The following is a 26,539-nucleotide window of genomic DNA, read 5'->3' on the forward strand; positions in this document are numbered from 1 at the left end:
TTTTCTGTTTTCAGTGGAGTTAACTGGGTTTGGTGGACATTTGAAGCTTGCTAATGTATCACTTAGGAGTAGGTAGTTAAGGTACCTTTAGAAATTTCTTTAGGTGGAAGGGATCTCTGGTTTCAGGTTTATTTTGAAGGTCTGACCATAAAGCAGGCTTCTTACAAGTGATGAAGATATGTGAGGGATGGTGCAGGATGCTGCCATGTTAGGAAGGCCAAGATCCAAAATATTATCCCCCTAGTGAATACTCTGACTAGTTGTTCCAGGGCATTTGTATTAACAGTCTCTAAACCTCTGTGCTTGTGTAGAAGTGGTTGTGTAAGTATCCAGTCTATATTTGGATAGTTTAGATCCCCTAGGAAAATGGAATATATACTTAAGTTTTGTGGTACTTACAAAGGTGACAAGGTTATTCTGAAATTCTGGAGGATTTTGGTGGGGGGAGCTGCTTCTACGAGATTCCTTTCATAAGGTTATTAAAGGGCTTCCACTGTAGATTGTATTAGTCTACGTACTCTCATCATTGCTTATTTGACATATTCGCATGCTTTGTAACCAGTTTTGCTGCAGACCCATTTAAAATGTTGTGCCTTCCGTTTCAAGTGCTTATTACTACTCGCCTCCCAAATCGCACAGGGCTGAACAAGACGGTCACAGTGTAAATTTGTGCTGATCCATTCAATCGTCAATATTAGTCTTAAAGGTAGTTGGAGTAGTACTTTGTATGGTCTGCAGTGTTAATTTATTCTGTAGGCTGGGAATACATTGAGTTTGAAACCTATTTCTCCAGCAAATCATTTGTTGTAGACTTAGGACATTAGTATGGGTGTTTGTAGAGCCAATGGTGGTGCAAAGAAAGAGAGGGCTAAGTAAAATTGAGTCTTTCATGGGTCAAAAAAAACAAGTCTCTGGTCAGCTTGGCACATGAGCACAGCTCTCAAACTCTGTAGCCAATCTATCATACTGCTGCACTAATCTGTAATGATCGATTTTAAGGCCTTTGATTTTCTTGGAAAGGTATCTTTGGGGCTTTTCTAGTTGAACAACATGCTTTGATTTTTGTGTATGCGTAAGAGGCCACTGTACTTATTGATGCACCTGATGAGGGAAGAGTGTAGTGGCAGTATGTTGTACTTGTAACTTGTGTATTACAGGTGTACAAAAAAAAAACACATGGAAGAAGTGATAATCTATGAAGCTGGTGATAGCACTACAGTTTATACAGAAAGGTAGTGTCACAAACATCTTGTACACTGCTAAACTTCTTAAGTGGTATACTACAGTTACTGAAGCTTTACACGTTTTGCCTTTTTTGACATCCCCATTACTTTTTAAAGTAATTGAATTCCATCTTCAGTAATAACATGGTTTTAGGATGTTTAGTACATGGTGCATTCTAAAAAACAGTTTGCTGCTTATGGCAGCTTTAATTCATCATGCTGTTCAAAGGCAAACAGCAAGCACTCTTGGAGCAGAGTACTTCAAACTGAATTAGTGTTTCAGACTGTGTGTATGTATGCACATATGTATGTACACACATTTATGTATGTATGTATGTGTATGTATGGGTGTCAGACACTGTATCAAACATACAGTTCCCTGACATGCAGTAGGTTGATGCCTAATGCTCGACACAGGCAGGGGAGGGTCGACAGGTGTTTAGAGATAGAGATTCCCCTACTCCCAAGGTAGGGGAATGTTTCGTTTCCACAGGGATTGTGCAGTCTCTGAGTTGGCATGTACAGTTACCAGGGGATGTGGGGGTGCAGGGAGGGCTTGCCCCCCTGCAAAACCACTTCCCGTTGGTTTACTTCGCTTTGGTTTATAGGTTCATAGATTAGTACTAAGGTAACTGCTCTTGCGTGCCATTTTTAAGCCTAGCCAATTATCCCTTGTGAGACTCAAACCCTGCACCTTGCGTTTGTAAGGCAAACACCTTAACCATTAGGCCACCCCCCTGGAGCATGCATAGAACATGTCGTTAAGTGTGCATTCAGACGCAAATCTGTAGGGTGTCGGGACTCGAAACAGTGTCCTAAATCGTGTGTGCCTATAAAAAAAAAAAAAAAAAAAGTAATCTCCGTGGTATCCCCGAAGTCTCAAAACAACCCACTAAAGTGTAGTGGGTCTAAAAACAAAACCGTGCACGAAACCTCTCTGTGTGGAAGATTTTCAGTCCATATATTTCTAGTTAATCACTGTATATTAATCAGATCAGACAATAGTAGTAGAAGTAGCGAACGTAAACTTTTCAAGTCAAAAAGTAATAATAGAAAATCTATAATTCTACAGCATTACTAAGTATTCAAAAGTAATCCAAGCAAGGCAGGCAGTCTGTTTCCAGTCGAAAATCCTTAAGTACACAGACAAGCGCTCCAAGTAAAACAAAAATAGAGTAATAATTTCCTCACAAGCTTTCTAAATATATATATATATATATATATATATATATATATATATATATATATATATATATATATATATATACTTTTTTTATCAGGCATGGGAGTGGTTTATTGTGCTGTAAAACAGTGTTATTGGTACACATGTTAAATTCACATCCCTTCCCCCATCAGTGTGACATTCGAGCTGGTCCTGCCCTACCTAGTAGCGGTCACACAGGTTTTAAGTTCCAGATCCTGGATCGCATAGACATGGGAGATCTTGAAGGAGACATCCCGAATATTCTGGAGAAACATGAACTCATGTGGCAATTAAAGCTGAACTCTTTTAGAAAGCCTGGACTAAACTACTACTGTTCAATTAAAAGTGCACTGGAACTTAGAAAATTGCCACATTGTTTACATGACTAATTGTATTTTATTTTATTTTTTCTACAAATTGGTTTTAAATACCATTTTAAATCATTTGAAATTTAAGTGTATATTTTGTTTCCATCATCATACATATATATTTTTTTTATTTTTATTTTTTCTGGTTCTCTTTTTTCCACTTTATTCAAAATGATGGTAATAACAATACTAACTAATTATACAATTATATAGGTTTTTAGGGTTCTTGTACACAGACCTGAAGAAGTCTAGAAGGACGAAAGCGATCTTTGTTAACAATAGGTAGGTTATGAAAATAGTAACTGATTTTTACATGTAAAATGTATATGTATATATTTATATATAATTTTTGATCGCAAAATGAGCTAAGGTTGATATATTTCCAGCCATGTAGTATATTGCCTTGTATAAAATCACAGACTTAATAATCTACTTAATAATTTGGTTAAATAAGATGTACCATTAAAGTACATTAGGGCTATATATTATTATTATGACAGCTACTAGGTAGGGCAGGACCAGCTTGAATGTCACACTGATGGGGGAAGGGATGTGAATTTAACATGTGTACCAATAACACTTTGTTTTACAGCACAATAAACCACTCCCATGCCTGATAAAAAGTGTGTAAGTATATATATATATATATATATATATATATATATATATATATATATATATATATATATGTGTGTGTGTGTGTGTGTGTGTGTGTGTGTGTGTGTGTATATATATATATATATATATATATATATATATATATATATATATGTATATATATGTGTGTGTGTGTGTGTGTGTGTGTGTGTGTGTGTGTGTGTATATTTAGAAAGCTTGTGAGGAAATTATTACTCTATTTGTTTTACTTGGATCGTTTGTCTGTGTACTTAATGAAGGATTTTCGACTGGAAACAGACTGCCTGCCTTGCTTGGATTACTTTCGAATACTTAGTAATGCTGCAGAATTATATATTTTCTATTATTACTTTTTGACTTGAGTTTACGTTCGCTACTTCTACTACTATTGTCTGATCTGATTAATATACAGTGATTAACTAGAAGTATATGGACTGAAAATCTTCCACACAGAGAAGTTTCTTACACTGTTTTATATATAATATATACATAAACACACACACACACGTGGCGTAAGCTACTCCTTCCTATAGCTGTGCATCAGACTTAATAGCCTGGTGGGAGGGGAGGAGCTACACTTGCTAGAGACATGGGCAGTGGGTATTCAGGGTCACAGGTTGATTATCCTCTGCACAGTGAGTACAGCTGTTGGCAGGGTGTAGCTTGGAAAAACCCAGACATGGAAATAGATTACAAACTGAGTGATACAGTCGAGTGTAAGCTGACTTAAACCTGTATACATGCTTCTGCATTTTGTCAGTTTCACTTATTCCCAACTCTATCCTCACCCATCCATGAGTATTCCCTTATGTTTATAAAATGTTTCCTTGTTCATGTTTTCCAGTTCATATGCATGAACGTATCATTCTTGTCAACATTTTGCATAGGTTATCATGTAGTCGGCTGTGCATCTACTGAGATGATTTTCAGCATGTGGCTCTTGTTTCTGTGCAAAGCTATGGAGGTCAGATGGGAAGGATCTGCCTTCAGCTGATTCCTCTGGGTAGGGATTCATCCTACAAAACTGAATCCCATAATCAAACATCTACTGTTATGGTGACCTGTGCCTGTGCTTTGGTCAGTGTAAGGTAAACAGCCTCTGAAATAGTACATCTTTGAATCATTAATCATGCAGGAGTGATGTGTTCTTTTTATGACCTGCTGAATTACTGCAAACTTGTCGCACAACTGGTGTTAGTTTGTGCTAATAGCAAGAGGAAAGGAAGGGAGGAAAGATTAAGCATTAGTGTAAAAAAAAGAAAAAAGAAAAAAAATCCAAAACCAGGAAACATTGAGGTAAAATGCAGCGTTTATTCCAAACTGTTTGGAATAAACGCTGCATTTTACCTCAACGTTTCCAGGTTTTGGATCTTTTTACTATTGTTTTTCATTTTGTATCCTGCCTGGTTTACCTACTTGCTGTTCTTGTTTCCAGCATGTCAGTAATACAGAGACTGGCACATTAGTGGCATTCTCTTGGATACATCATTCAGTAATAGAGAGAGACTGGTACATAAGTGGCTTCTCTTAGATATGTCGTGTTCTCGCTGTCCTTAACTACAAGAGTACTTGACATAAAGAACCCCTACCAAAAGTATTCCTTTTCTAGTACAGTCATATGCAAGGGATTCCTTCCCTAGGGAGTTTTTTTTTTTACCTGCCCAAAGTAAATCTTTTTCTTTAGAAATTTTTAAAAAATAAGCAAAAACTGAGATGTCTTCTCCTGCTTTGGACAGGAGTGATTTTTTTTCGTAACTCATGGTTTAGTTCAGGTTCTTGACCCCTCCTTTCACCTGTAAATACTAGAAGTGAATGAATTCTTCATTTTTGAGGAAGTTCGATTTTGAACCACAAAGTGATTGTGATGGGAGTGATGTTCTTCATCTCACATTGCTGCAGTCCTTACACTTGGGTAGTCCGCTGTCCTCGGTCGGCCCGAATATCAAAGTATAAGGCTGATGTCGGTCAAGGCGCATTAGACTGACATCAGGACGTCAGGGTACAAATGCGCATGACCGACGTCATATCCTCAATCTTTTTTGCTGCATGGTCCGATGCAGAAGCAGCGTTGCAAGTGCCGTTCGGCGTTCTGAAATTAATTCGGAGTTTCAGACCGAGTCAAAGTTGGCTAAGTACCCCGTTGGGGAATATTTTAGTTTTTTCTTGCCTCAGTGGTTTACCGGATGTCAGAAAAAGTGAATAACTGTATTTCTTGTGGGAAACAGATACCGCATAGAGATTATCATACTTTGTGTATTCCTTGTTTAGGGCCTGAGCACGACGTTGTGGGGTGTCGCTTTTGAGCTAGATTCAATAAGCGCACTATTAAGAGAAGGTTAGATTGTGCCAGGTTAGTCTTCGGGAAGCGGTGCAATTATAATATGCCGTCGGATGCTCCGACGTCCCCTTCTTCGAAGAAGCGCAAGGACAAAGCAGCTAAGCCCAGGCAAGAAGAGCCGTCCGTACCGGACGCCGGTTCTTTAGAGGTGTCGGTGGAGCCGGGGGTTCCGCCGGAGGTTTCTCTGGAGTCCCAGGGGGAGACTTTGTTTTTGCAGGATGTGGCCTCTCAGGAGGTAGGTCAGGCTGAAGGGGCCTCTCAGGTTACTGTACTCCCCTCCCTTCCTAGGGTGGTTAGGCCTTCTCCTTCTGTTTCCAAGGCTTCTCCCAGAGGCAGGCCAGGTTTAGCTTCAGTTGGTGTCACTCCTAGTTCTTCAGGATCTGTGCCCAAGAAGCATATGCTTAAAATGGCAGAAGATTTGATTACTTTGATTAGAGGTTCTTTGCCCCCTCCTGATAAGAGACCTAGGGTGGAACCTGAGTTGGGGAGTTTTGAGCAGGCTTCGGATGTTTCAGAGTCTTCGGCTGAAGACTTGCAGGAGTATTCTCCTTATTCTGATTCTGATGTGGATGATTCTACTCCTCCTGCTTCTCCTCCTGAGGACTTTTCTTTTTCTGAGACTCTTCATTCCATGAGGGAGCATTTTAAGTGGGAAGGTCAGGACTTCTCTGATTCCAGGAAAAGGCTTAGGGAATTTTTGTTTTTACCCCAGCATAGGCCTTTGGCTATACCTCCTGTTCTGGATGTTGTGGAAGATGTGTTTGCAGAGGCTTCTCTTAATCCTGATTCTTTGCCTCCTGCTCCTGTTAAACCGGATAGGTATTACAGGGTGCCTGAAGCTCATAGGTATCTTTTTAAGAGTCCTAGGGCGGACCCAGAAACTGTTAGTCAGGGGCCTAAGGGTGTTAAGGCTTCTGTTGTTAAAAGTCCGGTTCCTCCAGATAAAGAGGCCAGGGCTTTGGATCGATGGGGAAAGAAAGTTTATACTTCTTCCACCCTTGCTATGAGGGCTTTGAATTGCCAGTTTCACATGTTGAAATACCAAAACTATCTACTTTCTCAATTGAAGTCTAAGGTAGATGCTCTGGCGGAAGGTATTGAGTGTAAAGAGTTACAAGATTTAGTACATGTGTCTGAACAGGTGGGTAAGCATTCTTTGCAATGTGGTTTTGATGCTGTACAGGCCTCGTCTAGGGTGGCTGCCACTGGGTCAGTTCTTCGCAGGCACGCCTGGCTGAGGGATCCGAATTTATCTGACCATGTTAAGACAAGGATTTTAGATGCTCCTTTACAATCTGATGTGTTGTTTGGTTCACCTGTTGAGGCAGTCTTAAAGAAAATGGAAGACAAGGCTAAGTCTATGCAGACTGTTAAAGATTTTTTGCAGGTTCAGCCTCCGAAGTTTAGTAGAAATTGGCCTGCCAAGGGGTGGACGTATCCTTCTTATGATTCTCAGTCTAGGGGTAGATCTAGACGTGGTAGGGGCAGAGCTCAGGGCTCTTTCAGGCCTAGAACAGGAGTTCACCTGCACAGTCTTCGGGTGAGGGCAGGGGTCAGTCCTTTCGTAAACAGACCCAATGACCTACCATTTCAGCTGCCAGAGCCTTCTCGTCTGGCAGCACCTTTGGGAGGAAGATTGACACTTTTCAAGGAAAATTGGAGTTTAATTACCCAAGACAGATGGGTATTGGATATCATACACCAAGGTTACAGGTTTTATTTCCATACCTTGCCTCCTTTCAAAGGCATGCCAGACGTTCCTCCTCAGCAAAGAATAGAGGCTCACAAACAAATTTCTCTGTTACTTCAAATAGGGGCCATTCAGCCAGTCCCTATGCCAGAAGTGGGCCTAGGATTTTATTCTCGCCTGTTCCTAGTACCAAAGAAGGGGAACACGTGGAGACCAATTTTGGATTTATCTATCCTCAACACTTATCTGGACATTCCCAAGTTCAAAATGTTGACGTTACAACAGCTTTTACCTCTGCTGGGCAAAGATCATTGGATGGTAACTTTGGATCTCAAGGAGGCTTACCTTCATGTTCCTATCAGACTGAGTTGCAGGAAGTATCTGCGTTTTCGAGCTGGGACTTCTCATTATCAGTACTCTGCATTGCCCTTTGGCTTATCTACTGCGCCCAGAGTGTTCACGAAAGTTCTGGCTCCAGTGATAGCTTTCTTCAGGCTAAAAGGAATACAGATCTATCCCTATTTGGACGATTGCCTGATTCTGGCTCAAGGAAGGGACGAGCTTCTTCATCATTTGGAATATGTGATAGCAGTGCTAAGATGCCTGGGGTATTCTGTGAACGAAATAAAGTCCACAGGACATGTGCTTTCTGGGTGTAAGACTGAATACAGCATCCCAGATGGCCTTTTTGACCCCGGACAAACAAAAGAATCTTTCCCTTTACTTTCATCAATTGTCTCATCAGTCCAGGCTGACTGCAAGGACAGTCCTTCAAGCCTTGGGGTTCATGGCATCTTGTATTCTGGTGCTTCCCAATGCCAAACTGCATATGAGGAAGCTACAATGGTATCTCAAAAATGTATGGACACAGCACTGCCAGGATCTGGACACTGTCATTCAAATAATACCTTGCATTCAAAAGGAATTTTTATGGTGGGCTCAGGAATGTCACCTAAACAAGGGACTGTCTGTGACCCGGCCAGAGGCGAGTCAGATTCTAACGACAGATGCCTCAGACAAAGCTTGGGGAGCTCATCTAAATGGAAAGTGGATACAAGACAAGTGGCCTGCCAGACTACAACATCTACATATCAACCTGAAGGAGATGTTAGCAGTCCAGTTTGCATTAATAGCTTTCAAGGATTTACTTCTTCCAGGGCAGGTGTTGATTCTAACAGACAACACAACTGTCATGTGGTACATCAACAAGCAAGGGGAACACATTCTTATCCTCTATGCAGGCAAGCAATGATTTTGTGGGAGACTGCTCTCAGTTTACAGCTAAATCTTCAGGCAAGGTTTCTGCCGGGAGCACAGAACTCCTTAGCAGATGTGTTGAGCAGACGAATTATGGATCCCCACTAGTGGAAATTGGATCCTCATGTATTTCAGAAATTGACAGTATCATGGGGAACTCCAGACATAGATCTGTTCGCTTCTCCACTAAACCACCAGCTGCCAAAGTTTTGCACGAAAAGGTTTCATCCCACAGCTTGGAAAGTGGATGCTCTTTCTTTCAATTGGAGCAATCTTCATGTGTATGCCTTTCCACCTCTGCCTCTCCTCCCAAAGCTACTTCTAAAGGTCAGACAGGACAAGCCAAGGATGATTTTAATAGCTCCAGATTGGCCTCGGCAGCACTGGTACCCATTACTGAGAAGTCTGGTACGGGAGCCTCCATGGCCTTTGCCTTCGATTCCACACCTGTTGTCTCAGGAGGACAGTCATTTACTCAATGTCAAACTTCACTCTCTTCACCTAACAGCCTGGCATATTCTGTTTTGAACCATAAAGGGTCTCAACTTCCACAGCAAGTTTTGAATGTTATTTTGGAAGCTAGAAGGCCTAGTACAAGGAAAGTGTACGCAGATAAATGGAAGAGATTTTTATTTTGGAGTGCAGCAAAGGAATTTGATGTCTCTGAGCCTAATTTAAGTGTGTCTCTTCAATATCTTACTGAGTTACTGGACAAAGGTTTGTCCTTCTCTTCTATTAAGGTTCATGCTGCAGCAATTTCGGCTCACTATGACTGTGACCCACCATTATTTTCTCATCCTTTGTTCAAGCAATTTCTTAGAGGGGCAAAGAATATAAGACCCCCACGTAGAGCTCCTACTCCTGCTTGGGATCTCAATTTTGTGTTGGAGAAACTCACTCTACAACCTTTTGAGCCTGCAGCTACTACTGAGTTGAAATATTTGTCATGGAAGACTGCTTTTTTGTTGGCCATTACCTCTGCAAGAAGGGTTTCTGAATTGCAGGCCCTTATGGCGGTTGAGCCTTTCTTAATTTTCCATAAGGATAGGGTATCTTTGTACTAATCCTTCCTTTATGCCTAAAGTGGTTTCTAGTGTGGCTTTAAACCAAACTATTCATTTGCCTACTTTTTATGCAAATCCCAAAATAAAGGGGAAAAGATTTTGCACACTTTAGATGTACACAGGCAGTTGCGATATTATTTGAGCAGAACTAAAGAGTTCAGGCAGTCTCAGCAGTTATTTGTTTCTTTTGCTTTGAGTTCTCAGGGCAAGCCTGTGTCAAAAGAAACTATTTCTAAGTGGATTGGGTTTTGCATTGCTTTCTGTTATTCCCATCATGGCAAGGAGATTCCAGCTGGGATTAGGCCTCATTCCACTAGGGCTACTGCCACTTTGACAGCCTTTTTAAGGGGGGTGGCAACTAAAGATATTTTGGAGGCAGCTACTTGGAGTTCAGTGCATACTTTCTCAAAGCATTATCACCTTTCACTTTACTCTAAATCTAGGGCTGGTTTTGCTACTGCTGTTTTACAGGGCATTTTGGCAGCTCCTGCTTCTTTATAGTTTTGCCATCCTCCCTTATCTCTGCTTTGGGATTCTACCCAAGTGTAAGGACTGCAGCAATGTGAGATGAAGAACATAGTACAGTTTTGTACCTACCATAAATGTAGATGTTCGAAGATCCACATTGCTGCAGTCCAATTCCCTCCCTCCTTCCCCTCTGTAGTTAGAGGCGGTTGTGTGGGTTGGGTTGTAAATATTGTGTATATTGTATATATTGTACATATTATTAGTGCAAGGGTGGTTGGTTGGTTGTTTGCTGTTTTTTGGTTTTGACCTTTCTTTGTAGGGTCTTCTGACATCTGGGGCAAGAAAAGACTGAGGATATGACGTCGGTCATGCGCATTTGTACCCTGACGTCCTGAGGTCAGTCTAATGCGCCTTGACCGACGTCAGCCTTATACTTTGATATTCGGGCCGACCGAGGACAGCGGACTACCCAAGTGTAAGGACTGCAGCAATGTGGATCTTCGAACATCTACATTTATGGTAGGTACAAAACTGTACTTTTCTGTGAAAAGTGTGACTCCTGCCATTCCTTAGTAGGATTTTCTTTTTCGTGAAACAATTTCCAGAATAAATCTTTTCAGTGGGAGCATAGTAATATCCCACTGTCTCTCAAGAAATATTATGATGTACTGCAACTGGAATATCCTGAACTTACTTAGTTCCTCCTGTTCTTCCAGCTTTGGAGGATGTATTAGTTACAACCTGTAACCTGCCCTGATAGTCGGCCTGCTTCAGCAAAAAAGCAGGTTGTGTACATCTTCAGTCTTATTTTTAGTATTCTCTGTTGTCGAGCTCATTAGTTTATGCATGCCTCTCTTGAGAACATGAATAACATTATGGTACCCCCCCCCCCCCCCCCACATCTGATGGAAGAAAAAGTATCTTTGTGTAGTCCTGTTGCTGTATCTGTCATTGGGCATATGGTTCTGCTGATGCCACTTCTGGGGCTGCTACTACTGGAACTGTTATCAAGGATTTGCTTGGCTGCATACCCAAAGTCTTCCTGAGGATGTTAAAGCTGAAGTTTTAAATTACCCATTTAGAGAGGTGGTCTTTGGATTATCTGCTTCAGAGGACCTTAAGTATGATGAGAGAGGTAAGGTGATTCAGGGAATTTCTCAGATTTTTTCATCCTTCCTTAAATTTTGTCAGGGGTTTAATGCAACCTCTACAGTTTTTTGCAAAAAGCGATGCAAGCAGACACAGCAAGCTGCTAGTAAGCAGACTTCTAAAACAATGATGGAGATTACAGGAAGAAAGTAGGAGTACCCCAGAATAAAGGATGGTATACTAAGCCTGAATGACTTGTCTTCAAATCTAACCCCCACCCCCATCCACCTTTGCAAGCCTTTAATCCTTCCCAAAGATTTGAACCCCCTTTTTTATCTGGCAACAGACGGTCTCAGACAAATGATTTCTGAAAGTGATTCATCTCTGATATAGATGGCAGTAGGAATTTCTTTCCAGGGTTTTGTCCTTAACTGCTAGGTCAAGCTTCTCATTCCCCCCATCATTCAGCTTCTGCTAATTCAAGAAGTGATGGGACTGGTTTCCCCTCCTCAGATAAGAGAAGATTTTTATTCAAGGATGTGTTTCTGGTGCGAAAGAAAGAATGTCATGGAGACCAATTATAGATCTTTCCTTTTTATACCAGTTTGTGATGGTGCCCAAGTTCAGAATGCTATCCTTTCACAGCCTGTAGTCTGTCATTCCCCTTTTAAGTTTTTTGGTGACTGTAGATTTCAAAGATGCTTATATTCCTTCAGATTCGGGTATTTCTTAAGATTTTGTGTGTCTGGAATACACTTTCAGTTCTCTGCATTTCTATTTGGATTATCCCCTGCCCCAAGAGTATCTACAAAGTGTCTAGCCTCAGTGATAGCGTAGTGACGACTTTTTTTTCTTCTTACTTAGAAGGCTTATTTTTGCAAACTATTGTGAATCTCTGTCAGATGAGAGAATCCCCTTCACAGACTGGGTTTCAGGAGACCATCTCAAAGTCTTGTTTTAACTGCTACTCACAGGATTGTTTTTCTGGTGTCTCTCCAAGACTCCGGAGTTCAAAGAGCTTTTCTTCCACAGGCAAACTTGATCTATATTCATATCTATTCCTGAGTTTTTCCATTTGGATAAAAGTCTGTTATAAAATTTCTCAGGAGTATAGGATTCATGACATCTATGATTCTTACGATTCCTCTAACAAAAAAAAAAAAAAATCGGTGGTACCTAAAACCATTATGGTCCCACTCCAGATTCCAGTTTTGGTGTTTGTGAGAAGAGAAATTCTTTGAAGAGATCAAATTTTCTTCAATCCAGGGTCTCCCATTCTCACATTTCTTGAGAAGCAGTGTCTATGGGAAAAAAATATAGGGCATCTGTAACAGAAAAGACAGACCAAAACACGCAAACGTGAAAGACCTGTTTGCAGTCATCAATGCTGTCAAATCTTTCAACATCTGTAGTCCCTAGAACTGAGCTGTAATGCACCTGTGCAGGCAGACAAGCTGAGCAGGACCACGACAGACCCTCCTGAATGGAAACTGAATCAGGGGCTTTTCAGGAATTGATCCACCTATGGAGAATACTTCTGATCTTTTTTTGTCTCCAGTCACAACAGTCTGTTGGCAATATTCTCTTACAGAACTCCATACCGAGAGGCCTGGAAAACCTTTTCCTTTCCTTAGACCAGAAGGTTCCTGCATGCTTTTCCACTTAAAACCAGGGTCATTCTGAAGATTCAGAAGGACTTTCCAAAGATCATTGTGGTTGACTCTCTTCTGACCCGGATAGTAGTGGTTTTCCTATATTTTGGAAATGACCAAGGGCTGTTACCACAAACTTTCTCATAGACTGGACCTACTCACACAAGACTTGGATGTTTGATGCATTCAGATTCCAAACAACTGCAGTACCTTTTAGGTACCTGTTTTCTAAGGACATGCAGTATTAAAGGCACAAGAAAACCTGCTACAAGAAAGTCGTATATTGGCACAAACAACAAAATCTTTTCCCAATTGCTAGGGCAAGAACGGGGACCCTTTTAAAAGTAGTGTTTCTCTGGCTCTACATTTTTTGTGTGAGTAATTATCCTGCGTCCAGTGTTACTTCTCCATCAAGGTACATCTGTTGGCCATTTCAGCATGCTTGCCAATGGATGCCCCTATTTCACTATATTTAGATGCAAAAATATTCTTGAAAGGGATGTTGCATACCAAGCCTCCTAGAAAACTGGGGGCTCCTCATTGGAATCTTACTTTTGGAACAGTTGAGCTGCTTCAAATGAAGCAAGAGTTATTGGGCTGACTTGAGGTCCTTAACATAGATAACAGTTTTGCTCATTGATCTGATGTTTTACAAGAAGATTATCTGAGTTGCAGGCTGTAATTTTGGTCCGTCTCATCTCATTTTCTATAAAAATTGGGGTTTTCTTAACTAATCCTACCTTTATGCCTAAAGTGTTGTCCAGGTTTACTTTGAGCCAAGTTGTCCATCTCCCTGTCTTCAATCGAAAACCTGAAAACTGAGGACAAAGGACACTCCATACTTTGAATGTCAACAGTCAACTCTGATATTATTGTGACGGAACTAAAACTTTTAGGAGCTCTGATCAGCTGCTCATTTCTCATTAAGGCAAGAAATAAGGGCAACTTGTGTCAGACTATTTCCAAATGATTGTCTCGCTTTATTGCCTTTTGTTATACTCGCCATGATAAGGGTAGGGTTAAGGCACATTTTGCTAAAACCTTTGCTTCATCTGTGGCGTTTTGGAAAAGGTCGGATGCTAGATGTATTATAGTAGCAGTAACTTAGTCCACTGAACATCCTTTTTTTAAAAAAACACTACAAACTAGATTCATTCTCCAGTTCTAGTGCATGCATAGGGGCTCCTTCACTATCCATGTTCCTTCACCCAGTCAGTTTAAGTTGTGGTACTGTACCATCCAGCTGAGGGTACTGCAGCAGTGATCACTACGATGAATATAATAGAGTTGTGTAAGTAAACTTACCATAATAGCTGTTCAAATGGTCACTGCTGCAGCAGTTGCATCCTCCCTCCACAACTCCTTCTTTGTTGTCAGGGTTAGGACTTTTTACTAGCTTTGACTGTTTCAGGACTGCAGCCTACTGTTCTCGATTATGCTTTGGTAGCTGGGTGGCTGTTGTATCCTCAAGATGTAACCCATATAGCTAAGGCTACTGCAGCGGTGATCATTCGCACATTTGCTGGTACTGCAAGTTTACTTACACAACTGTGCTTTCCAAAAGGCTGAAAACTGTGGTAGCTACTAGTTGATCATTTTTCTAAATTAAATATGTGGTTTTGATTGTTGCTTTTTTAGCTGAGTATTATTTTATAATCACTGTGTGGTGAATGCTGAGCTAATATTCTGTTGCTCATTGGTCTAGAATGTTGTCTACTTACAAACTAGAAAATCAGTTTGTCAAAAATGTCTACTTGGTCTAGAAAATCAGCTTATTTTTTTTTTCAGGCATTGTCAAGGCAGCTGTTCATTCTCCAACCTTTGAATGTACAACAGGAAGCACTTGTATGAGATGCTAAGTATTCTGCAAAGTGTTGCTGTCACAGAGGAAGACAATGTAGAGGAATTTTTTGAAATAATTTTTGTGTGATGGCAACTGATGCATACGTACGTCTCTATCAATGTCACTGCTTAGGAAGTAAAGTAGCTAAATGGTATTGTTCTGCAGCAGCTTTCGAGTTATAGGTAGGCACCAGAATGCAAATGGTCTGTTATTGGTTGAGCTCTGTTTACTTTGTTTAAAAGTACAGATACATTTGACCCCCTTGTGCTTTGTGTTGAGCAGTGAGTACTTTAGATCCTTGTGTATTTTGCAAGCAGAGATGACTGTGGCACCCTGTGGGCTTTGATTGCAAGCAAGCGGCTGCTGTGGCTCTCTGGAGCATTGATTGCAAGCGGAAACTGATGTGGCTGCCTGCAGGCTTTGGTTGCAAGTAGAGATTGCTTTGGATCAGCTGCTATTGGAACCAAAACCATTTGAAAGCCTAGCGTTCATTTATAGCTGTAAGGTGGTCTGTTAGTCTGTAGTTATATTGTTTGGTGCAGATGGGGGTGGGACTAGATCAGTATTTATCAGCCTACGTTTAATTGTCAATAGTAGGATTCAAATATCAATTTTGTGTCCCCCCCCCCCCCATGACCATAACCATCAACTGCCTGTCCTTTGAGGCCATTCATTTTCTTTGACACCTGTATACTAGGGATAGGGAGGCAGCATCTGGGGATTGAGACCGTCGTCAGCAGGGGTTGTACATTTTTTGGATTGCCTGTAACACTTGTCTTAGTTATAGAGCAAGATGTGATGCCTTGTACTTTTGGGCATTTGCTCTTGAGCGCATCTGGTTCCAAGTGCCTAGACGCTTTCAGGTGTACTTCATCATTGATCTTTTCTTGAAACCTTCAGAAGTAAATATTTACATTTTTGATGCAGGCCAGAAATGTACCAGACAGTTAATTACTCATACCTTCTCCAAAATTCCCTGAAGTAATAGTAGGTCACTTAACTAAACTTGTGCTGAGTGACCTGTGTTCTAGTTAACTTGTTTGCCTTCAGCTCACATCAGCAGGATGTAGTCAACAAAGAAAGGCATTCCATATTCTTAGTGGATCCATTAATTTTGAGGATTATCACAAAGATCCAGAATAAATTGGAAAGGTGTTTTGAACCGTTTTTAAGCTTTAGGTTATATGCTTATTTTATACGAGGGGCTTTGCAGATTGCTTTAAGATCACGATAGAAGACTAATCTTTGTATTTGAAGAATTTGCAGATGAGCTTCTAACTTCCCATAAGTTGCAGTCCATTAGTACATAATATAAAATAAAATACTTTTGATTTGTTGTGGTGCATGTGTTTTGATTTATTAAAATAATTGTGCAAATTAAATTTGTGGTTGTGGTCGGCTTTTGTCATATTTTTACCTGTCATTTACTGTGTTTCAGGTTTATGTACTTTTTAATTAAAATGTAATTTGTGAAACTGCTGTAAAGGTAAAGAAATGAAGATCAGCTGACATTAGCTGCTGTTTGACGAGATGCATTGGAATCCACTTTTTTTTGGTGGGCTGTGTGGAGATTTGTTTTGTCTTTCAGAGCTGCTGTCGTTGGGAAGTCTAGATGAGCAGCATTGATTCTGTGGAGCACCTTGGCATAGTGTTAGAGATTCTAAATATTATAACCTGCTGATAGGTCCTCAGATATCTGTTCTGTTTTTCTAACAGCATCTTTCTTGTATTTCCTCTGAGAAGTAATATATTCTGAGTAGTATATATATTTAGTTTAGTTTTCCTTTTGTCAGTAAAAATCAAGTTCAGTATGTTTGGCTGCAGTAGTCCTCTGTTCGTTTTTGCTGCTTTTATTGTAGTTTTTTTTCAGTTTTTATAGTAATTGTATCAGATGATTTCAGCTGAAAAGTCTTTTGTTCTTCGTATTTCTTTGTGCTGTGGCCTGTTTTCTGATTTTCTTCCCTTTGTCTTGCATTTTGTATGCATAAGTTGTCCTGATGTTTATCTATGCTCACAGCTGGCTTTACAGTCTTCTTTGTCATTATCGTGGTCTGGGTCTGTAAGCTGTCATTGCTTTATCCTATAAATTATTTCATTAAGTTTTTTTTTTTTTTTTTTTTTTATATACTTTCCACTGTAAAAATGAGAAACTTAGTGTTTGATTGCAGAAGATGTTTTGACCCATTAAATTTGTATCACCTCATTTTCAATGTGGCATTAACCCTTGTTTGTTTGGGGTTGGAATTCATTTTACAAATTAGCCATAATATAATTTATCACTATTTATTCGTGGCAGCACATCCAATTGAATTTTCTTGGCATTGAGTTCACTGTGATGTTCTGTGTAAGGTAGCATGAATGTTAACAGGGCAGGTTGGCTAAGAAGGACATGTGGTGATACATGCATTATTTGTGGGTACATTCCTCATTACTGTGCTGTTTAAGTAGCTTTTAAACTTTTGACAAACTTGGGATGTGGTTTGGGAAACTGCTTCAACTTGTTTGGACAAATTACTGATATAAAAACAGTACTGGTGTGAGTTTTTGTTAGTGATTTGTTTGCGAGGCAGTTTGTTAATGACGGAAGATATCTCATTGAGTAAAGCAAAAAGTGTTTTAAATTTTTTAGCTCACATGATTTTCTAACTTTTTTAATTCTTTACATACAGCCTACAGACGAGACCAAAAAGGGAAAAAGGAAGCATCGGACCAGAAGCGGAAAGACAAGGACAAGAAGCCAGAGTCTGAGGAGCAAGATAAGAGCCACGAGGAAGAAAATGAGGAGGAAGAAGACAGGATGGAGGAAGAAGAGCAGAAAGAGGGTGAGAATGAAGAGGAAGATGATTTGGACAACTGAATCCATGGAGGGAGAGTTGCAGTGTTTCACATGAAGGCCATACCCAAGTACATTGAAACACTTCTGCCTTGTGTTTTGGAGTAAATATTTCATTTGACAGTTGTCAGTTAAGTATATTGTTACTGTGTAACTTCTGCATTACTGCCTTGAAGGCTAGACATCAGCCCATGTTTCTAGAATGTTTCTCCTCTAGTATGAAATGTCGTATGCTGATACAGTTAGAGATTCTGAACTGCCCACTTAATGCAAGCTTAGTAAAAGTCTAAATGGATTTGTGATGGTCTACAAACTGTGTTGAAGAACATGTTTACATAATTTTTAAGTAACCACTTGGACAGTGTTGGATCCTCACTTCTTTAATCTTCAAGATTAACAGCCTGTGAGTGATGAGTAGAGTGGTCCTTCTCTTCTGTTGCAGTCTGCTCACAAGCTTGTATTGATATGCTGAAGCTGTACATTAATGTTAGGCCCTAGAAATGTAATTGCTTAACTGTACATTGCTAATGCTTTGCAGTCCTATAGTACAAGTACCTCTGATGTATGCAGAGTTTGGTTACAATAGTCTTCAGGCTGGATCATAATAGGGTGGCCATGATTTGGAACAGTGTACCACCAGCATAAGAGGTAACTGCTGTATCAGGACTTGCCTTTCTACACAGAAGTTTTAAACTTTTTGTATTGATAGCTTAAGCATAATAGCTGGTAAGAAATTTTCCAGGACTTTGTTACAGAATGCATCCTCCTTTGGTTATTTGGTGTAATATTGTCTCTGTCCTTTATTAAGGATTAGTTTTTTGGCATTGACAGTTACCTAACCTGAGAGGCCTCTTAGGTTATGCAAATTAGTCATAAAGTAAATTATGCTGGTGTAGAGTCAGTGAGTGAGCTGTGTAAATTAAACTTTTTCTGACGTCCAGTTGGACTTGGATAGAGTGTTGTGTATGGGTTGTTGGTATTCAGTATGGTGAGAGAGGCCCCAGCCCACTGTTTGAAAAATTGACAAAAATAGAAGAAGCATGATGCAGTTTTTGCATTGTGCTGTTTGTTGTTTCATGATCGTAAAATTCTCGGGTCTCATTATTATAAGAAATTTTAACCATTTTTTTAACTTCAGTAAATCAGCCTTATCTTTTTTTCTTTACCCTGCTTATAACCACTTGCATGTACTGCATCAGAGCTTTGACCACATTTTTCTTTTCCTGTTTATTTTTCTTATTGCCACTTGCATGTACTGTATCAGGTCTATGACCTCTGATTGCATTTTAGTGGCCTTTTTTCAGAAGCTGGTAAATAGCTATGTATTATTGTCACAGGACTTATGTTAAATGACCAAGGAAATGTCTCTGGCATTGTTCATTCCTAACCATTTTTATGGATTTATTTTGCAGCATGGTCTGATATTTTTTTTTTTTTTTTTTTTTTATTATTCTGTTTAGTACAGTAATCTTTTACTGTGTATCAGTAATCCCCAAGACGTAATTAATGTATTTAAAATTCATAGTAAAAGATTTGTAAATTAATTCTTTATAGATTTCTTCTGCGTACTTTAAATAAAAATTTGGTTAAATGAATAGTTTTCATTTTGGTTTATCTGCAAGTGTTTGTATTATATGTGTATATTTTATGTGTATGCATGTATATGTGTGTATGCGTACAAGGATTCTCCAATATCTAATCCTAAGCCACGTATCACTACATCCACTTTCACCTTCAAGCCTGTACCTATTATCCTATGTAAAACTCTTCTTAAACTCAAACCTTGCTCTATTTCAGCTGATGACCTTCCAAATGAGTACCTTTAAAATAGCAGCCGATAGTACTGCCTACCCTGTCTCAGTCCTTATAGGTCAATCCAGGAATCCTATGTTCCCTCGCTTTTTAAAAAGTCACACATGTCCTCTGCACAAAGGAGGACTTTCAACAGATGTTACTAACTTTAGACCTATAGCAATCTTCTCCCCCCACTCTAGAATAATTGAAAAAAAGTTTAGCAATTGTTTTTGAATACAATCTTCTCCTGTAGGAAGAATTCCTGTCCCCTACACAAAATGGCTTCTGTCCCTCCTGTAGTACTAACACTGCACTTCTGTCCTATATAGATACTGTCAAAGCTAGGGATAATGGCAAACTAGTCTCTTCTTTATTTCTGCACTTGTATAAAGCCTTCAACAAAGTTTGTCACAGTAAACTACTTCTTTAGATGTCCTCATTAGGTTTCTGTCAGCCCAGCCTTTTATGGTTTAAAAGCTACATATCTGATAGGTCGGCAAAATGGCATTCCACCCTCTCGCCATGCCTCCTGGTCAACGCTGGTGTACTGAAAGGCTCTTTCTTCCTCTTTAAAATTCCCACCAATATTCCACACATTCGCACAACAGGCCACCCGAATAAAGTATGCAGATGACTCCACAATCATCTGCACATCTGGCAAAGTGACACACCTCCAAAAAATTACTCGGGAAGTTTTAACACTTGCTGAAACGTGGATTTGTAGTGCACAACTCGTATGCAACCCCCCTCCAAAAAAAAATACTACTATTTTTACCCAAATCCCTCGCCTATGAAAAAACAGAATTTTTCAAAAAGTCCTGTCTTGGTAATACAACCATTGAAGTCACTTCTCACTGCAAATTATTAGGGCTGATAATACATGATAATCCTAAATTCGACCTGCATATACAAAATTGCAAAACTTGTCAAAAACTAGGGATGCTTTATAAGTCAAAGGCTTTTCTCACTAACTCTACTAAAGCTGTAATTGCCGCCACTTATCTCCTCCCTGCTCTTCTTTATGGCGCTCCCATCCTTACTAACCTTCAGGCTTCACAAAAATCAAAACTTGAACAATGCTTTAACAAAGTTGCAAAATTTTGCAGCCAGTACCCCTTTCAGAATCCACCACTGTGTAGTACAAAAAAGCCTAATTTGGTTAGAACTATCCTGTCAACTAACATGTACTCCTGTAAAATTATCCAGAATCCATCTGCTTGTCCAGCATTGAATAACATTCTATACAACTATGTTTCTATTCAGGCATTACGGTCCAATGACAAAAATACTTGTGTCCACAAGTCTATCAAATCTGCTGGGCATTGTAATCGTACCATGTTGCTAAGTCCTGGAACTCCTTATCTCGTATCAATCAGGTCGATACTCTCCCTCCCATCCTTCAAAACCATTCTGAAAGGCCTCCTAGCCAAAAGCTGGTTATGTTCTTTCTAAGTACCAGATAAATTGTATCCCTAAATATGAACAAATACCAATTCACATTTTGCATATCCTTACTCTCCCATCTTCACTCCCATCAATTGTTCTCCCTTGGCTTTCTCTCTAAATATGTCATAAGCCTGCTTTTCTCTCACTTCATATTGAAATTCCTGTTTTGCATTATACTAATTTACGTTTAATTTCTCAATTAACTGGCTAAAAATCTCTCTATTAAATCCTTGTCATGTAACTTCCATCTATTCTTAACCAATGTTTTCATAGGACGTCTTATATGGTATAATTTAAACCATATTTATTTTTTGTATTTGAAAGACTGTAAAATTATTATTCTTAAAATGTTTGTTTTATAACACTTTAGAACTTTTCTCCCCAGGCATCTGATGCAGATTGGCTCCTATCCAGTCTGACTTTAAAGTAATCAAATGTCATAGATAGTGTGTGTGTGTGTGTGTGTGTGTGTGTGTGTGTGTGTGTGTGTAGGAGATAAAGGCCTGGCAATCTGCTTCGTCTTCAAATTTGCCTCTTAAACTGTGGATGGAGTTGGCTGCTCATGGGGCTCACTTTAGAAATGGGATGCATCTCTGTAATATTGGATGGATATGAGCGCAAGCATACAGTTTTGTGTTCATGTGGTAGAAGAAATGAGAAGCATTGATTAGTTACATGAATGCTGCATTCTTGTTTTCATATGGATATAACTTGTCATGAAGCTCAGCAATGAATATACCTTGTAGGTGAATTATATGTCATTGTATGTATTTTAAATTTCAGATATGAGAAAATCAAGTGTTGCTTTGCATAGTTCCTAATGTTGTGAGCAGTAAAGGGTATACTTCTCTAAAACCCAGAAATACTGTACATTATGAAGTAGATGTTACTAGATGTGAGCAGTAAAGGGTATACTTCTCTAAAACCCAGAAATACTGTACATTATGAAGTAGATGTTACTAGATGTGATTTATGTCTAAATATGACATTTTCATCATAAATGTCGCACTTGTAGTTGCATTCAACATGAACTGTAATTCATCTGCAGGCAGATGACCTCCCATCCAGTTGGACTTCCAGAGGTGCTCTGTACAGACAGGTTTCCTTCTCACACAGGCTGATGTTGAAGGGGAGAACAAGTTTGCACTATCTTCAGTTTTTTGCAACTGTCAGTTTGGTAGTCTGTACCATTTGATATCTCTCAGATTAATAAAGTACCCCACTTTACCATTAGTATTTGTTCTTGGCTCTAAAGCTTGCTGTAGTGTTGAGTGTGTGTTTTTTGTGATTGTATATTCACAAAGAGTTATTGATTATATCCCCTGGAAAAAGGTATCATCATATGTGCTTATGACAGATCCCACTGAAAGATTTTTACCTGTAGTGTCTTTGTTTGTGAGAGGGTCACACTTAAAGGTACTTGTAAGAACAGCTGCTATTTTAAAAAAGATGTTCAAGTGTTATGGTGCCTTAGAAAGGCTTTCTCTTCAGGCCAATGGACATTTCTCCTTGAAGGGTTTTATCCCCTGTGAGAGTTTAAGAAATGTAAAAACGGACCATAGAAAAATACAGGAAAGTTAACAGGATGCTTGAGACCTAGGGGAGCTCCATATCCACAGAATTGTCTGTTAAGCCCCTACTGTCCCACTGCCTTGTCACACACCAGTCTGTGAAAGCCCCTTTGGAGATTGGCACCAGTGTAGTGCCTTCTCTTACTGACTAGACTTCTACATTTGGTGTTAACCTGTTACAGGTGGATAACTGCCACACGGTGTCTGCAGTGGATCAACATGTTTGGAAGGCCACGGGGGAAGATGTAAGGTTATTGGTACCAGATTTGTTGTGCCGATGTTTGTCCATCAGCCTGTTTTTCATTTTTTAATCAGTTAGCCACATCCCCAGATTTTGAGACCCTGATGACTTTGGATCAGGTGTCTGCCTTGAACTTTTTGTTTGCAGAACATTTGCAGAAAGCTGAACTCATTCCCTCCAGTACAGCTCTTCTGAGTGTGTACCTTTTAACTACCAGTGGGTGCAGCTTGAGCCTTTAAAAACTGAAGTTCTGACCTTACAGTTCTAACAAATACTCATTGATAGAGGTTAAATATCAATGCAATTGTGTTTGCCATTATGTATGGCTTCAAGATAAAATATTCTGGTACCTTGTATGCGGAATAGTTTTGGAATTAATGCAAATATGAACAAGCAATATTTGACGCTTAGAGGCACAGTAGGAGGTAACTGCAGAAACGCCTGCAGGTGCACTCGCCTATAATGAGTTTAAAAAAAATGGCTCCTTGAGAAACTGGATGTTTTCTTTCCTTCTTTCCAATAGGCTGTTCTCAGACTTCCTGAGAGCAAGATACTCCAATCAGTGTTGGAATCAAAATCTTTTAACCTTCTTTTAGAGTAATCTTTTACAGTGTTTAAATATCTTAGCAATTGATAATTATAAAGAATTATAAGTTATCAAATCTAACCAACGTTACTTACCATATCTAGAAATAAAAAGGAATGTGTGACCCCTGATATGAGAAATAATTACTCCCAAATTTTAGAATACTTCCTGTTGATCATTAATGGGAAGGAAGGGTTAGGTAATACTTTCAAAAGTGAGTAAGTTAAATTTAGATATTAAATTGGTATATTTGCCCAGTATAATCTTAATACTAATGTTGATGATGAAAACTGTAGAAATTTTAATTTTGAGTTCAGTAAAATTTGCTTCATGTTGTAATTCTTGGAGAATATTTACTTGGAAGCATTTACATTGAGTTTTTATTTCGCTTTACAAATTGCCCTCTTTTAATTAACTGGAGATGTGTAGGAGTGCCAACGAATGCTAAAGGTGAAGAGTATGTAGGTTGGGTTGGAGCCTGTAAGGGAGAGGCAGGCGAGGTGGTTTGTGTTGGTGAAGAATAATAACTTGTTTTGTAGATGTATGCATAATGGCAAAAGTGTATGTGGAGCTATAAATGGGTTGGCAAGTAGGTGTGTGTGTGTGTGTGTGTGTGTGTGTGTGTGTGTGTGTGTGTGTGTGTGTGTGTGTGTGTGTGTGTGTGAGAATAAAATATGGATTGAATATGTGAAAAAGCTAACTTGTTGATAGCAGTGGTGTGAATATAGAGGACTGATTTTTAATCTTTAAGGGGTGGATACATTTTTTAAATTGTAGGAAGAGTTGAGGAATAAATGTAAGGTTATCTGGGGAGTTTGGATTGGAAGGAGGGCAAAATGGGTACAGATCCAATCTGCAGGAGACTATCACTGTGTAGACAGAGGAAAACAAACTGATCAACTTTACCACAAATAAAGGTAAAACATATTTTAAAATTAAGTAGTGTACATTTGATTCTGGTTTATTCAGTCTGGGTTGGAGCTATGCTATTAAGTATATCTAAGAATGTGGTACTGAAGTAATCAACAGCTTTATCTAATTGAATGGTTTTTAGGGTAGCCCAATTAACAAATTTTAGTTTATAGAAAAGTCTCTAGATTAAATTTAGATAAGTTACAGTTTTGTAGGTCAGTGCCGCGGTGGTACAGCGGAAGCATTGTTGCCTCACAGCAAGAGGTTCTCTTGTTCGATTCTCGACTGGATTGCCTTCTGTGTGGAGTCTGCATGTCCTCCCTGCAGTCGAGTGGCCTCTGAAAGACATGTGTGAATGGATGTGCCTTCGCTGAAGGTTGGGCATTGGGCTGGCAACTCGGCACCATAAAAATCTACTGCCAATCATTAGTGGATCGGAGTTCCGCTGTGGCGACCCCTAACCGGGAAAAGACCAACAACAACAATAAAACTGGTAAGTGTATGTGTTTGAGATGTTGTTTAAAAAAAACAAACTTTGAAAGCAGACTGGAATTTCTTGAAAACCATATGATCTGATAATTGTTAAATTTATAATTCCTTATTGATAATGTAATGCTGTAATTCGGACTTGTATGGGTAAAGAACAGTAATCTATTTTGTGGTCCTCACTTGTAACTGGAAAGTTAACATTTACCAAATTTTATGGAATTTATAAATTTAGGCACTATTGTTTGCCAAAAAGAAATATGTCATTGTAATAAGATCTAGTAGAATATCAGGAATTAGTCGGTGGAAGAATGTATTAATGTTATTGGATAAATATAGTCGTGCAACAATGTAATTGATAAGTATTTGAAATACAGCTTTTTTTTTTCTTTCATTTATTTGATCTTGTATGCATTATAAATACTATCAAATTCTGTTCCCCAACAGGGAATGTCCATTTTAAACCTAATGCAGGGACATATTTTAAGTGTGGTCCATTTAAAAATCGGAATCTGTTCCTGAAGCTGTTTGGTATAAACAAACCCAAACCTACTACTGTTGCTCCAGTTTTCAGTTTGTTGAAGCTTTTGCGGTGCCAGACTCTCCTTCTGCATTCAATAAACCAAACCCCCTTTTGCAGAGTAGAATAAAGGACCAAGTACAGGTTCATAGGTATATACTACGCTAGCAACTACCAGGACCATTATACGTCTAGCCATGCAGTTCAGCCCAATAATGCCCATATTTACATGAGGGTAAAGTATGTTACGAAGTTTCTAGAGTTTGTATGGGGGGTATGTTAGTGTGTGAATTAAGGTCTGCCATTGTCCGACATGGAGGCCAGACCTGGGGTCAATTTCCGATTTCCCATCCATTGGTTATGGCCATGTTTAAATAGGATTAGGGATGGACTCTGCTTCACATGGATGGGGAACCTTTTCAAGAGGGCACGTCTGTCTGACCAACATGTTCTATTTGTGTGTCTTTTCGGGTTTCCCGGTTAGGGGTCGCCACAGCGGAACTATGCTCTGCTAATGGTTGGCAATAGATTTTTTTATGCTGCTGAGTTGCCAGCCCGACACCCAACCTTCAGCGAAGGCACACCCATTCACGCATGTCTTTCGGAGGCCACTCGACTACGGGGAGGACATGCAGACTCCACACAAAAGGCACTCCAGCCGTGAATCGAACAGAAGAACCTCTTGCTGTGAGGCAACAACACTACCGCTGTACCACCGCGGTATTTGTCGAACAAAATTCAAATCCACGTATCTAGTGATTCTGATGCTGTTCATTTTGTAGATGTGCAGAACTTCCATCATAGGTGGATCCAAGGATGCCTTGCATGCTAGGCATAGGTTGCTTCTCAGTAAGTTGTAGGAGACAACGTATGGAGGTAGGGCTTTAAGGTGATCCTTATAGGGCAATGTGTTACTTCCTGATCCCCGACTACTGGATCAACTCTTAGCAGTGTCTTATTGGTGAAGTAATTAGCCTGGGTGGCAGTTTTTCCAAAAGGCACTCTAATGCATTTCTTGGCATTGAGTTTTAATCTGTGACTTTGGCATCGGTCTTTGGTCTGTTAGACCCTTTTGTAAGATGTTTGTGTCTTGGGGGAAATCTGATAGCTCCCAATTTACAGTAAACTACGAACGTGGTCAGCTAAAGCCCTAGACAGTAACCTGTACCTCTGAAAATTAGACGTCAAATAGGAGCGGTCCAAGGACTGAGCGCTGAAGTACTCTGCTGGTGAGTAGTGACCAGTCTCTTAGTGAAGGTGGTCTCACAAATTCTGACTTTGTGGGTCCTGTCTGTGAGCCAGCTGGCAAGCCAGTGAG

At 39.6% G+C, this 26,539-nt stretch overlaps 1 protein-coding gene across 1 annotated transcript in view; it reads left to right on the forward strand.

The window, feature by feature from the left end:
* The window catches only part of POLE3 (DNA polymerase epsilon 3, accessory subunit), a 107,929-nt gene extending 85,791 nt beyond the window's left edge, over positions 1-22,138 (forward strand). The window contains exon 5 of the mRNA XM_044057890.1: positions 17,502-22,138. Coding sequence (XP_043913825.1) covers positions 17,502-17,689 — 188 coding nt within the window. The 3' untranslated portion in view covers positions 17,690-22,138. The remainder of the gene's footprint in view (positions 1-17,501) is intronic.
* Positions 22,139-26,539: the final 4,401 nt, after the last annotated feature.

This window comes from Protopterus annectens, chromosome 16.part0 (assembly GCF_019279795.1).
Source record: "Protopterus annectens isolate FY-2018-M chromosome 16.part0, PAN1.0, whole genome shotgun sequence".
Taxonomy (NCBI): Eukaryota; Metazoa; Chordata; order Ceratodontiformes; family Protopteridae; genus Protopterus; species Protopterus annectens.